The following is a 15,455-nucleotide window of genomic DNA, read 5'->3' on the forward strand; positions in this document are numbered from 1 at the left end:
TTATTTACGTTGCTTAGCCGATCCATGACTTTGTACGCACATCTTGCTCATACTTTGTTAGGTGCTACTGTTAGGTAGTAAATGTATCTGTGTTAGGTTACTAAAAAATCAATATATTTTTTTGTTTTCTCCAGGTCCAGGAACGGCTTCTGCAGTTCTTGCTGTGTTTGTCACAAGTTCTTGCTGTGTTTGTCACACCGTATCAACGTGGTTAGCACCTACCAGTACTTATAAGTTATCTGAAAGACTTACTGAATGTGTGCCTTAGCCTGCCTAAGTTTCTATTGTAAGATGATGTTGAACAACTAATCCAGGGAGTTTCAGCTTCCCTAATTAATATTTCAAGTTGGATCTCGTTGTATCTCGTTATTTTTCACATTTTTATGCTTGGCAGCTCCTCTCTCCAGGAGAGTATTTGAGTGCATTTCTAACTTCAGTAGTCCTCTACTTCACCCCTGTTTCCTCCCCTTCCAGTAGTTCACTTTACTAGAAGCACGCTTGGCATAGCAAGGCAAAGATTTCCTCTGTAACCATTTGGCCCAGCGATGTATCGCTGTGTTTTGAATAATCAAATATGGCTCAAGCTATTTTAGAACAAAAATCCATTGTACACGTGAAAGAGAGCGCTTATTCTCCACTGTGTAATTTTCTTCAGAAGTTTTTCATGACTGTTCATACTTCACCTTTTTTTTTATATCAGTGGGAGATCCGGCGTCCTAATGTTGGGTGCACAGAGATGGAAGTTCACACTCCATACACCTTCAGGTTGGAATATCAGACTACATTGTAGATGGTGCTGGGACCGCTGCCATTTTTTGTGTGGCTTGCTTGCATCAGTTAATTTGATTCAGAATTAGAAATGGAGTATGGCTCTTTTGACAGCACGAGGACGGCCAGCCGAGGAGAGCGGAAGGACCTTTGGATGGCATTGATCCTGGTCTTCTAGTGCCATTGGTGACATGGGAATGACGTCGTCTTCAACATAGTCCCGCCTTTGGTGCGGACGATCCAACACTCGATCGGCTTGGATGCCGAAAACTGGAGGCAGGCAGGCCTGCCACCCACCAACCAAGCAAATCTGGGTCCGGATCCGGTCTCCAACCTGGTTTGTCCCACTGTCGGAGCACCTCCTCCTAGACTTTTCTCGACACGACAAATCCAAGCAGCAGGTGTTGGATGGTCTCAGGCTCCTGGTCGCAGAGGGCCACGGTAATCCACGTCTTCGAAGACGACTTGCCGTCCAACACCTATTAGGGCTCATCAGCCAGGTGGTGAACTTACAGTTGTATGGCGCTCAGGATTTCCAAATCTAACCCACAATCGGCGCACAAATCTGACCAGCCAAAAAACATGCAATCCGCCGCCCATCTCAACTCCTGAAGAGACTGCTCGTCTAGATCAAGACCACAATCCGTGAGCCACACCCCTTGCATGGCCTCCTTGACCGTTCGGCACCTCAGTGCTCAACACTCTTTGATGAGGTCTAAGACCCCGTGTGTGGCCCGATCTCGCGGATTGACTTCGAAACCAAGGGGGAAGATGGAAGAACGCGAGGAACACGAAGAACACGACGAACACGAGGAACCCCGAGACTCACGCACGCACACCAACCCGATACACCCGATGCTTACCTCCGTGGCTCGATGGACCACGCCAATAGAATCTCCGAGGAAGAGGCCGTGGCAGAATTCCCGAAGAGAGATTGGGGTTGGAGAGGAAGAGCTTGGTGAGGGAGAGAGAGTAACTTGTACTAGAATCTCACTCAACAAGATCAAAGTCAACAACCAAGGTGCCTTGATTACAGAGGGATGATACCCAAGGGAGACTAAGCTCAAAGGTAGGTTTGAGTTCAAAACAAGTCTAGAGAGGTGAAGGGGCGTCTTGGGGGCTTATATAGTCTTACAAGGCGTCACGGGCCGAAAAGGTACAAGTGAAACAGATTCGGGCCGATTTGGTGACTTAAGTCGTGCAGGCCGGTCAGGAGGCCGGTCAGACCGGACCTGGGACCGGGCAGGCCGGTCTAGACCGGGCCCTGGACCGGGCGGCAACCGGACGGGGTTCCGGGGCCCCGGGATAGCGCCCGGATGGCACAAGTGCAAAACCCGGTTTGGACCGGGTGACCCGGTCAGGAGGCCGGTCAGACCGGGTTCTGGACCGGCCGGCCAACTTCTCTTCGTTGTGCTCTTCGGGCGACTTCCGGTCCAGCTCCATGTCCATCTTCACGTCCAGCTGCTCCTCTCCTCCCTTTGACCATGGTGTGTCCTCCTCTCCGTGATCTTGATGCTCCTTGTACCTAATGACACATAGCACGTCGGCATGAGGTAGTAATCCATCCAAAGGGGTACTGAGATCAAGGGTGGTAAGGAGCGAGTTCACCTCATCATGAAGAGCTTTAACTCGGGCTCGTGTCATCGGTCCACTTGGGGGACTTGTTGGTCTTGGTGTAGCGACGTCGGTGACCGGGGCTACATCATCTCCCCCCCCCCTTGGGAAAGAGTCGTCCTCGACTCTTGCACCTCCTCGTCTCCATGATAGGGTGACAAGTCCGAGACGTTGAACGTGTTGCTCACCAAGTACTTGGATGTCGGTATGTCGATGACGTAAGCGTTGTTGTTGATGCGTTTGAGGACCTTGAAAGGGCCATCTCCTCTTGGCTTGAGCTTGGAGTTGCGCTCATGAGGGAACCGTTCCTTCCGGAGGTGGATCCAAACGAGGTCTCCTTCTTCGAATATTCTTGCCTTCTTCTTGGCGTTGATGCGATTGGCTTGACGAAGAACATGTTCTTGTATGGTTGCCCTTGTCTCTTCATGTAGTTTCTTGACGGCGGCGGTGCGCTTGTCGAAGTCCATGTTGATGCGCTCGTGGAGGGGAAGCGGAAGTATGTCGAGTGCCGTGGAAAGTTCGAAGCCATAGACGACCATGAAGGGACTCCTTGACGTAGTCTTGTGATTGGCGCGGTTGTAGGCGAACTCGGCGTGAGGAAGGCACTCTTCCCATGACTTCAAGTTCTTCTTCACGAGGATCCGTAGGAGGGTGGAGAGGCTTCGATTGACCACTTCCGTTTGGCCATCCGTTTGCGGGTGTGATGATGATGAGAACAAAAGCTTGACTCCAAACTTCGCCATGAGCGACTTCCAAAGATAACTCATGAACTTGACGTCTCGATCCGACACAATGCTTTGCGGTACTCCATGTAGGCGGACAATTTCCCTGAAAAACAATGAAGCAATGTGTGAAGCATCGTCGCTCTTATGGCAAGGTATGAAATGAGCCATCTTAGAGAATCTATCCACTACAACAAAGATGGAATCATGACCATGCTTAGTGCGAGGCAAGCCTAGAACGAAATCCATGCTAATATCGGTCCATGGTGCATAAGGAATAGGCAATGGAGTGTAAAGACCATAAGGGTTGGAGGTAGACTTAGCTTGTAAGCAAGTGGTGCACCGGCGGCAAAGGCGTTCCACATCTCGCTTCATCTTTGGCCAATAGTAATGAGTAGAGAGCATCGCAAGTGTCTTATCACGGCCAAAGTGACCCATAAGACCTCCTCCATGAGACTCTTGCAAAAGCAATTTTCGAAGCGAAGACTCGGGAATGCAAATCTTATTAGCTTTGAACAAGTAGCCATCATGCAAATAGAAATCATCCACTCCTCGCTCAACGGAGCACTTCTCAAAAATTGGAGCAAAGAAAGAATCGGAAGGATAGAGTTCTTTGATCTCTTCAAGTCCCAAAACATGAAAATCCAAACGAGTTAGCAAAAGGGTGTTTTTGCGGGAAAGAGCATCCGCCACAACATTGTCCTTGCCCTTCTTGTATTTGATCACATATGGGAAGGACTCAATGAACTCGACCCATTTTGCATGTCGTTTGTTCAAGTTGTGTTGGCTTTTCAAATATTTCAAGGACTCATGGTCGGAATGAATGATAAACTCTTTTGGCCAAAGATAGTGTTGCCAAACTTCAAGAACACGAACCAAAGCGTAGAGCTCCTTGTCATATATAGGATAGTTGAGGCGTGCGCCATCTAACTTCTCACTATAGTATGCCACGGGTTTGCCCTCTTGCATAAGAACACCACCAATACCAAGCCCACTTGCATCACACTCAATCTCAAAAGTTTTTGCAAAATTTGGAAGAACAAGAAGGGGAGCTTCGGTAAGGCGTTTCTTCAATTCATCAAAAGCATTTTGTTGGGCCTTGCCCCAAACAAACGGAACATTCTTCTTGGTAAGCTCATTCAAAGGGCAAGCAATGGTGCTAAAATCTTTCACAAAGCGACGATAGAAACCGGCAAGTCCATGGAAGCTTCGGACTTGACCAACATTTGTAGGAGTAGGCCAATTGTGGATGGCCTCTACCTTGGAAGAATCAACTTCAATCCCATTAGCGGAAACCACAAAGCCAAGGAAAACCAATTTATTTTGAGCAAAGGTGCACTTGGGGAGGTTAGCATAAAGCTTTTCATGACGCAAGATGCACAAGACCTCTCTCACATGTTGCACATGGTCCTCGAGGTTTTTGCTATAAATAAGAATATCATCGAAGTAGACAACCACGCTCTTGCCAATGAGAGGACGCAAGATGTGATTCATGAGGCGCATGAAAGTAGATGGAGCATTGGAAAGACCGAAAGGCATAACGAGCCATTCATAGAGACCGAGTTTGGTCTTGAATGCCGTTTTCCATTCATCACCAATAGCCATGCGGATTTGATGGTAACCACTACGCAAATCGACTTTAGAGAAAATCGTGGCACCACTAAGTTCATCAAGCATGTCATCTAAATGCGGAATGGGATGGCGGTAACGGACGGTAATGGCATTGATGGGGCGACAATCCATACACATCCGTTGCGTCTCATCCGGTTTAGGCACAAGAATCACGGGAACCGCACAAGGGCTAAGGCTTTCGCGGACGTACCCTTTGGCGAGGAGATCTTGAATTTGGCGTTGGATCTCCTTGGTCTCTTCGGGGTTGGTGCGGTAGGCGGCACGGTTTGGAAGCGGAGCGCCGGGAATGAAGTCGATGCGGTGTTCTATGCCTCGGAGTGGTGGTAGTCCATGAGGGAGCTCGTCGGGGAAGACGTCTTGAAATTCCTGCAAAAGAGACAACAAAGACGGAGGAATGTTGGTTAAGTCGTTAGTCGCCGATGAGGGTCCCTTGCATATGAGCACATAGTGCAATATTGTGGATGGGTTCTGTTGGAGCTCTCTCCACTCACTCTTGGTGGCTAGAAGGACACTCTTGGACTCACTCATGTATGGCTTGTGGCGCTCACTCTCTTTGTGGTGGGTCGCTCCCTCTCCTCTCATCTCACTATGGTGGGTGCGGAGTTGTGCCCTCGCTAAAGCCTTCGCATTATCCGCGATGATTTGGCTAGGAGTCATCGGGCGCAACTCGAACTTCTTGTCGTTGACCTTGAAGGTGTATGTGTTGGAGAGTCCATCATGTATAGCCTTCTTGTCATATTGCCAAGGGCGGCCAAGCAACATGTGGCACACCGTCATGGGTACCACGTCACACTCGATAGTGTCCTCATAAGGTCCAATCTTGAAAGTGACGGTGACGGTATGTTGTATCTTGACGTTGCCCTTGTCACTCAACCATTGGATATGGTAGGGGTGAGGATGCTTGCGGAGAGTGAGGTTGAGCTTGTCACACAACTCGGTGCTTGCAAGGTTATGGCAACTTCCACCATCTATGATGACCTTGATCGACTTGCCACCAATTCCGGCACGGGTTTGGAAGATGTTGCACCGTTGTTCTTCCATAGCATGAGGTTGTGTGGTTAGCACCCTTGTGACCACAAGTGAGGGACTTGGGTCATGCTCACATAAGAGAGGATCTTCTCCACTTTCTTGCTCATAAGCTTCTTCACTTTCCACGGCGGCTTGCACAAGGGCTTCATATTCATCCTCATCAAGCGTCTCGATGTCACCATTCTCCATAGTGATCATAACCTTGGTGTTCTTGCACTCAAATGATTTGTGACCTTGGGTGCCACACTTGAAGCAAGTGACACTAGAGGGTCCCGTGGATGCCTTAGAGGAGGCGGTGGAGGAGACCGTTTGCTTCATGCGACTTTGGATAGTCGGTTTCTTGGATGGTGTAGAGGATGCGTCGGCCTTGGCACTTGTAGCATGAGGAGTTGATGTAGTAGGAGGAGTCGATGTAGCGAGCTTGGAGGAGAAATAGGTCTTGGCCTTGGAATACTTGATGTCCTCAATCACTTGGCGCTCGGCCTTCGATGCTTGGTGGACCAACTCAACCATGTTGGAGTAGGGTTGGAACTCGACGATCCTCTTGATGGGGTAAGTAAAGCCATTGAAGAAGCGAGCAATGGTTTGTTCCTCGGACTCTTGGATGTTGGCTCGCATCATAGTGAGCTCCATCTCCTTGTAGAACTCCTCAACGGTCTTGGTGCCTTGCTTCAACTTTTGGAGCTTGTTGAAGAGGTCGGTCATGTAGTGCGTGGGGACAAAGCGAGCATGCATCTCTTTCTTCATGTCTTCCCAAGTGTCAATAGGAGGTTCACCCTTTTCTTCTCGAAGAGTGAGGACTTGCTCCCACCAAGTGTTAGCGTAGTCTTCAAACTCAAGAGACGCCATAGCCACCTTCTTGGCACCGGAGTAGTTGTGGATGCGGAATATCTTGTCAACCTTGAGTGCCCATGAGAGGTAGGCCTCGACATCTTCTTCTCCCTTGAACTTTGGCATGGTGAACTTGAGTCTTCCAAACATGTTCTCTTCATCCTCCAAGGTTCTTCTACGAGGAGGGGCGACTTCATCTCTTGCGGCTTGAGGAGGAATAGGAGGTCTTCTACAGCCAACCATAGCGTTGGGTTGGCGTTGAAGATGAACGCTTGCTTCACTTGGTTCACGGTGAGGATGTGGTTGAAGATCTTGTCGCGGTTGAGGGCGATGCTCAATGTTGGGTCTCTCATCTTGATCATGGTGCGGCTCTCCTCGTCCACGTTGGTCATGGCGAGGGTGGCGACGGAGATCTCGCCGAGGTTGATCTTGAGGACCTTGGTCTTGGGAATGGCCATCACGCCCATGGTGGGCATGGCGATCCGCTTGGTGACGATCTTGTTGTAGGACTTGGTCTTGTGGAGGACGCTCATGTGGGTGAGCATGGCGATGTATTTCTCCACGCCTAGAGTTGGAGCGGGAGTCTTCATGACGAGCTTGTGGGCGATGAGGTCGATGATGGTCTTCATGCCTTGAAGAAGAGCTTGAGGACGAAAGGTCACCATGAGAATAGTAATCTTGTGGCGAGCTTGATGAAGAGGAAGTAGAGCGGTGTCGACGATGACGACCCAAGTTGGTGATGGCGCGCTCGAGGCTATCCATGCGCCGCTCCATGTTGGCATCATTGGCCGCCATTTGGCCATTCAAGTTGTCCGTAGCTTCACGAAGAAGAGCCAAGTCTTGGTTCACGGCGGAGAAGTTGTGAGCCACCTCATCGTATTGCTCATCGATGCGCGTCTCGAAGAGGGTGAGTTGCTCCTTGAACTCTTGTCGTTGCGTCCATAGGTTGTGTTGAGTAGCCAACCTCTCGGTGTTGCGGAGGATCTCTTCATCCCTATTGGTATCTCCGTTCCTATCCATGATGGAAAGACAAGAACTATGTTGTGTATGTTAGTGGAAGGAGACTACCTCGCACTCTTACCAAGGTAAGATAGTATTGAGGCAATCCACCAAGCCGAAAGCAAGATCAAGTGTATCGGGAACACACGCAAAACCACACGCAAAAGCTAGCAAATATGGTGTTAGGCGAGTGTTGTGGAAAGCCAAAAGACAAATCCAAGATCGAGTATGTTGTTAAAAGTGGGTGAGGTCCAAAAATCCAAATGTCAATGTGAAGATCACTATAAACACGGAAAAAGTTGTGGAACACACACACGAGATAAGCGGGGTTAGTGCAACCAAAAGTGAGCGGAAAAGTGTATATATAAGTGCTCGGTGTCACACTAACACAAGGAGAGCCAAAGCTTCGGTTGCAAAGGAAGAGACAAAAAGATTCACACGCGGCCTCTCTTCTCCTATCTCTCTTTGCTTAAAAGCTTTTTCTCTTTTGTATATGGTGGCACTTGCACTCGTTTGTATCTTTGGTGGCACGTGGACACTTTTGTATGTATGGGCGTATGGATGTATGGATGTATGGATGTATGGTGCTACTCGCACTCTTTTTGTGTTTTTGGGGCTTTTTCACGCACTATGTTAGCGTTAGCCTCGCTTTTGCTATTTTGCCACACGAGTGTTTGCTTGGATGCCTTACTCAACGCGACACACACACCTCACAATGCGGGGCCACGTGCAATGTCTCGCAACACTAGACAAGCAATGCTCGATGGGATAGATCGCAAAAGGAAGAGGGGTTACAAGGTGAAAGCTGCAAGTTATACCTGCGATGATGGTGGTGGTGGTGGTGGTGGTGGTGGAGATCGCCGGAAGACGAGGTCGAAGGAGGGCGCGAAGAGGCGCCCGGTCTGGGGGCCGGTTGGGCCGGACCTGGGGCCGGCCTGGCCGGTCACACGGCCGGTCGACCGGGTTCTGGGCTGGCCCGGCCGGTCTGCAGCCCGGTTGACCGGATGCTCAACCGGACAGCGCGATTTCTCTCTCCTGTTCTTGAGTCAAACCAAGCCAAATCGACCAAATCGAAGGGAAACGATGGAATTGGAGGCTAGAAAGTGGGGAAATAGTAGATCAAGCACAACAACACCGAATCCATGGACCAAAACCACTCAAAACGCAACCAAATCACAGATCGGTCAAGATGCAATTTGGGGCTATTTTTTGGAAAATTTTCTAGGAACGAAATCGGGTGGGTGGGAGGTCAAATCCGCGGTAACCAAGAGCTGCTGATACCATATGATGAGGTCTAAGACCCCGTGTGTGGCCCAATCTCGCGGATTGACTTCGAAACCAAGGGGGAAGATGGAAGAACGCGAGGAACACGAAGAACACGACGAACACGAGGAACCCCGAGACTCACGCACGCACACCAACCCGATACACCCGATGCTTACCTCCGTGGCTCGATGGACCACGCCAATAGAATCTCCGAGGAAGAGGCCGTGGCAGAATTCCCGGAGAGAGATTGGGGTTGGAGAGGAAGAGCTTGGTGAGGGAGAGAGAGTAACTTGTACTAGAATCTCACTCAACAAGATCAAAGTCAACAACCAAGGTGCCTTGATTACAGAGGGATGATACCCAAGGGAGACTAAGCTCAAAGGTAGGTTTGAGTTCAAAACAAGTCTAAAGAGGTGAAGGGGCGTCTTGGGGGCTTATATAGTCTTACAAGGCGTCACGGGCCGAAAAGGTACAAGTGAAACAGATTCGGGCCGATTTGGTGACTTAAGTCGTGCAGGCCGGTCAGGAGGCCGGTCAGACCGGACCTGGGACCGGGCAGGCCGGTCCAGACCGGGCCCTGGACCGGGCGGCAACCGGACGGGGTTCCGGGGCCCCGGGATAGCGCCCGGATGGCACAAGTGCAAAACCCGGTTTGGACCGGGTGACCCGGTCAGGAGGCCGGTCAGACCGGGTTCTGGACCGGCCGGCCAACTTCTCTTCGTTGTGCTCTTCGGGCGACTTCCGGTCCAGCTCCATGTCCATCTTCACGTCCAGCTGCTCCTCTCCTCCCTTTGACCATGATGTGTCCTCCTCTCCGTGATCTTGATGCTCCTTGTACCTAATGACACATAGCACGTCGGCATGAGGTAGTAATCCATCCAAAGGGGTACCGAGATCAAGGGTGGTAAGGAGCGAGTTCACCTCATCATGAAGAGCTTTAACTCGGGCTCGTGTCATCGGTCCAATTGGGGGACTTGTTGATCTTGGTGTAGCGACGTCGGTGACCGGGGCTACATCACTCTTGCCAACACCTTGGAAAGAAGGTTCGGTGCCACCTCCTCTATGTTATCTCCTTCAAGCCAACGGTCATCCCATAAGCATGCTTGCTCGCCGTCATCGAGCTTCCACGTGGCAGCTCCTTTGTATATCTCTATTGAAGCCTTTGGAACTTGAGTGGTTAGGTCCACCCACGGCTTGTTAGGTTCCATCTGCTGGAGCCACGGCCACCTACATCTCAGGGAAAGGTTCCTCTATTGTTGAGTTCGCCCCAATCTTTCGAGCCAATAACCACCAATATCTGATCAGTTTGGCTGATCGAAAGCTGAAAACAGTGTCGGCTAAGTCACACCTAGAAAGGTCCAAACCTGTGTATCGAAATTTCTTGTAACATGTTTAGACGTTTAGTTCTTCCTTTGGATTCCATGTGTACGTCCTTATAATACTTTTGGTCGATGATAGTTTTATGATATAACTCATTAACTTGCTGCTAGATTACATAGCTTCCTGGCATTGTCAAGCTAGTCAGCAGCTGTGCAGCTCGAGGCTTGGACGCTTGTAGGCTGTCCTAGAGTAGACTACATTCTGACTGTACTTTTATTCATATATATGCTCCCTATTTTAGTGGGCTGTCAAATTCAACCTGCATAAGAACTTCCGACCGGTATATTATTCTAGGGTGCGTTAAGCCAACTTTGCTGGCCGAAGATAAAGCTAGATACCGATGCAGCGACCTCACGATCCTCATACAGCATGAGTGAGCAATGCGCCAAAATGACCCGCCACAGTTGTGGAAGCTCACCGGCGGCACCTGCTTCCCTGCCAGATGACGGCGATCTACTTTGGGAGGTCCTCCTCCGCCTCCCACCAAAGCCATCCTCCCTCCCGCGCGCCTCTGCTGTATGCAAGCGATGGCGGTGCATCGCCACTGACACAAAGTTCCTCCGCTGCTTCTACGCGCACCACCGGAAGCCACCCCTGCTGGGCTTCTTCCATCGCCGCAACCAGGAGGGGATCGTGTTCACCCCCATCCTGGACGCTCCTGACCACGTACCCCCTCAGCGCTTCAACTTTGGATTCCACGGGCGAGTTGGCGACAACCACCACCGTTCGAGGGGTGAGCTGCTCGAGTGCCGCCATGGCCGTGTCCTCGTCATAGACCTGGTGCGAACCGAGGTATTAGTGTGCGACCCCATCACCAGAGAGCAGCACCACATGTCTGTTCCGCCCGAGTTCAGAGGATACTACCTCAACGGGGCGGTGCTTTGTGCAGCCGCCGAGCAAGGCCACGTGCACGGAGGCTGCTACTCGAGCCCCTTCAATGTAGTCTTGGCGTCTATATGCAGGAAGAGCAATCTACCCTTCGTGTGCGTTTACTCCTCCGAGAGTGGCATATGGGGAAATATTATCTCAGCGGAGGCTCCATATGCTATTAACTGTGATGGTTGTCCTAGCACCCTTGTTGGTAATTCCCTTTACTGGTTGCTTTCCAGTATTGGCAATGGCATACTCAAGTTTGATTTGGATAGACAGAGCCTAGCCGTGATCAAGGGACCTCCCGGCACGAGTGACCGCGGCATACACCAGATCATCCGTGCAGAGGATGGCTCTGTTGGTATGGCCACTTTTAATCACCCTTGGTTAAAGATCTGGCATATGAAGGTCAATAATTGTCAGGGCGTTAGCACATGGTTGTTGTGGAAGATCATTGAAATACGCAGTGTTCTTGGGATCCCTTCTCATATTCAGAGGATAGCAGTAACACGAGAGGATAAATTTCTGGGGTATGACGAGGGTACCGATGTGGTGTTTTTACTTGTGGACGGCGGTGTCTACATGCTTCGACTTAGGTCAATGCAATCCAAAAAACTTTACGAAGCCAACTATAACAATACAACAAAACATCATCCTTTCGCGAGTTTCTACACCCTAGGTGATTGCTTCATTCTTAGTCTTTCTATTATAGTAGTATTATGTCATGCATATCTTTGTTATCTGCCCCACCGCTTTTGTTGTTATTCAGAAGTGACCACTCACACCATCAGTTTATTTGGCAATTTAGTTACCAATTATCTCTTTGTTAAATAGACAAACTTATTGGTGTATACTTTAGTATATATTATTATTCAATGTCAAATGAGTAACTAAGTTGGTACATTTGAAACCTGAATGCTAGGTTTATCTATTAATACCTGTTTTGAACTTGTTATTGTCCATAAAGAATCTTCCATTGAATCCATTCTCTAAAATGATAATGTTTTTATCATTTGTTGACGTCTTCTGCATATGACTTGTACATTTGTAGCACAAAGATTTTATTTTTAGAATTTTCTTGTATGATGATCTATTTATTTAAGAATGAATAACCAAGATCACAATTGTTTTGCTACTATTTATAGTTTTGCATAATTTTGTCTACTTCACATACGAGAAATTTGTTTACAGGAGAAACATTTCTTTTTCTTACTAGCTAAATTTTCCATTATGTGATAGCTAACTATATTGCTTTTGTGAATATATAACTTGGATTAAATACAAAATGTGGTACAGAGACTAGCCCACGACCTTCCTTGGTAGCTATTTGCGAGATCCGGGTATGTTCTTGTTCATTGATCATCCACATGGTTACACGTTTGCATTGCAACATTTATGACATTGTGATGACATGACATAGGCTCGAGTGGATGAATCAACGAGAAAGCGGGAGGAGGTGGAGATCAATAATCGGCGAATGGAGGAGATGTTCGCTCAGCAGCGGGAGATGAGGGCTCGACAACAGGAGAGGATGGCTCGGCAGCAGGCAGCCTGCGAGGTGAGGTTCACAGTCTTTGATTCCTACTTCGAGGTAAATTCTTGCTCGTGATAGCAAATAATTGTTAACTACATTCATATTTTGAGAAAATGTGAGTTTATCTGCGCAAATTGGATTTGTCTTTGTAGCGCGCCTCCGCAAGTTCCTCTTCCTACTCTTAGATTTGTCTTTGTAAGTTTTCATGCAACTTTCAATCATACATCTTATTGTCTCATTCTTACCATCTCATGCTCATACTTTTCCATGCTTGTAGGGACATCCATCACATGGATCCAACAATGTGTCGGTCGCTCCATCTCCACCATTCCCTCGGTCTCCACATCTGCAAGAAATTCTAGTGGTGCCTACTACGACTCCTCGACCTCTCCCCCACACTTTTCTCACCAAGAGACAACATTGACATCATGTTAGTTATCCTAGTCTTGTGGTTCTCTTGCTTGCATGTTTCTATTCATATACATCATGCTTAGTTTTGTTTTATCCCTGTTGCTCCATAGATATAGCAAACATGAATAACTGGCATCAAAACTAAGCCCTAATTTGTTTAGTGTTTAAACATGCAAAAATTTGGAACTTGTGAAAATCATGGGAGCACACGGTAAAGATTATGTAACCATTGTCCTATTATCTTTACTCTCTTTAGTTCTAGCCGAAATCAAAACGAAGGTAAGTATTGCACTTTGTTGGAGTGAACTTTTTTTTAGCAATATTACCGTAGGGGGTTAGAGTGAACTTATTTTAGCAACATTACCGTAGGGGAAGTTATATTAAAAGAAATGGAACTGTACAAACCCTTCAAAGGGTAAAGACCAAATATTACATCAAGTGGGAAGAAATGGGGCAGAAGGGTAAGCATTATACAAAAACGTGAAGAAGCCAATCCACTAGGGGTTGAATCAATGAAGCTTTGACTCAAAACTGATATAGCATTAGATCATGTTGGAACCTAATTCTCCAACATCCATAGGACTGTTGTTTCCCTTGAAAAATAAGTTCATTTGGAGTGAACTCATTCTTGTGCTTCTTTCACTTGATGGATCTTCATCGCGGACGCCTTCGAAGATGGACACACATGATTTCTTATGAGTGTCAGGGCTCATTGCCTTGTATATTTGGTTATGAACATGTGACTTTATTCCATGACTATGCTCAATGACTTGTACGGAGATACTGGGTGCATATGCACCTGATATGCATAAAACATATTTTAAAAACGTAAAAAAATTAGATTTTTTTAGCACGTCTAGGGATATGTTCTATGTGTACACATAAAGTTTCACATGAAACAGACAATTTTTGTACCCTGTGGATAAATAATGCCTCGAGAAATAAACTATTGTAGCACAAAAAAATTGTCTTTTTAGCACATGGCACAAAATATATAGGTTTTTGCTGAAACAACTTTATGAACATGTAACATGTCAAGGTATACACGAGGAATTTTTATTTGTATTATTTTGACATTTGTAAATACGTTTAATATGCATTTTAAATAAAGGGTGCATATGCATCCGGGTGCAGAAACACCCTGACCTATTAATATCGTCAAGATACCAATTACACTCAGCGTCTGCAAGACACAACCCAAAATAGAAGAAGAATTAAAAAAAATTCATGCTACAATGATCTCTTCCTTTTAGCAACAGTAACACCACCAAGACAACACATCCGAAGATTTTTCAAAAACGATGCTTCAGAGAAGAAAACAATGCACAAGCACCATGATCACCCGATCATAGATCATGACAAAGCTTTGCCGTGTACCGGGACGAGACAATCGGCAAACATATATGTAGGGCTGTGCCGTGTGTCGCTCCAAGACACTCGGCAAACACTAGCAACAAGATGCTCCTGAATACTTAATACACGGAATTTTGGAAACCCTATGTGATATATGAAGTCAGATTTTCTTGTATCTTCTTTATCTTTTACATGGTTTTTTTGCTTGGCAGGCCCTCGAACTAGGAGAGGTATTGGAGCACATTTCCAACTTGGTTGACCATCATGAAACGTTAGGGAAAGGAAGAACACTACCTTGCAAATAAAAGGATAAGCAAGACCGGAAATTCAATTTGGCTCTTAGGTCACTAATAGAAAATAGGGCTTTCTTTCGGGAGTTACCCAAGCATCAGTCTCAGCCGCGTTACGAACCGGGACTAATGTGAGCATTAGTCCCGGTTCGAACGGCTAGGACGCGGGGTAGGGCCAACGTTAGTTCCGGTTCGAATGGAACCTTTAGTTCCGGTTGGAGACACCAACTGAGACTAAAGGGTTGCGGCAGGCCCCTCTGGTGCGAGCCTCTTTAGTTCTGGTTGGTGTCCTCAATCGGGACTAAAGATCTAGCCTTTAGTACTGGTTGGAGACAAGAACCCGGACTAAAGGTTTTCTGGTTTTTTTTTGCTCCCCCCGTGGATCGCCTTTTTTAGCTTTGTAAAATACAAAACAAAATAATTAAAAATTAGAAATTAAAAATCGTTTTAGATGTAGGTAGGTTAGGTGATCTAGTTGTCATGAAAAATAACAAACATGAATTTTTTACTTACTTTGCAAAAAACTATATTTTTGGTAAAATGGCAATATTTTTTTCATATGAACTCGAATAAAAATTTAATATATAAAAATTTATCTACGCGAAAAGTTACTTCTGACTTCACTAGGACTAAAATCTCTTACCAACCGAAAGTAAAGACCCGTTTTTTTACTAGTCAGATGTAACTTTATTTAGGGCTTTTAGTCCTGGTAACGCCAATATGTGCTGCAAATTCATGTTCAAGTTGAAATAAGGT

At 47.2% G+C, this 15,455-nt stretch overlaps 1 protein-coding gene across 1 annotated transcript; it reads left to right on the forward strand.

The window, feature by feature from the left end:
• The first annotated feature begins 10,631 nt into the window (after positions 1–10,631).
• LOC127339092 (uncharacterized) lies at positions 10,632–12,830 on the forward strand. Its single transcript, XM_051364989.1, has 4 exons — positions 10,632–11,790; positions 12,408–12,451; positions 12,532–12,702; positions 12,798–12,830. Exons 1-4 carry the CDS (start codon positions 10,632–10,634, stop codon positions 12,828–12,830), a joined length of 1,407 nt encoding a protein of 468 aa, XP_051220949.1.
• The last annotated feature ends 2,625 nt before the right edge of the window (positions 12,831–15,455 follow it).

This window comes from Lolium perenne, chromosome 3, assembly GCF_019359855.2.
Source record: "Lolium perenne isolate Kyuss_39 chromosome 3, Kyuss_2.0, whole genome shotgun sequence".
Lineage (NCBI taxonomy): Eukaryota > Viridiplantae > Streptophyta > Magnoliopsida > Poales > Poaceae > Lolium > Lolium perenne.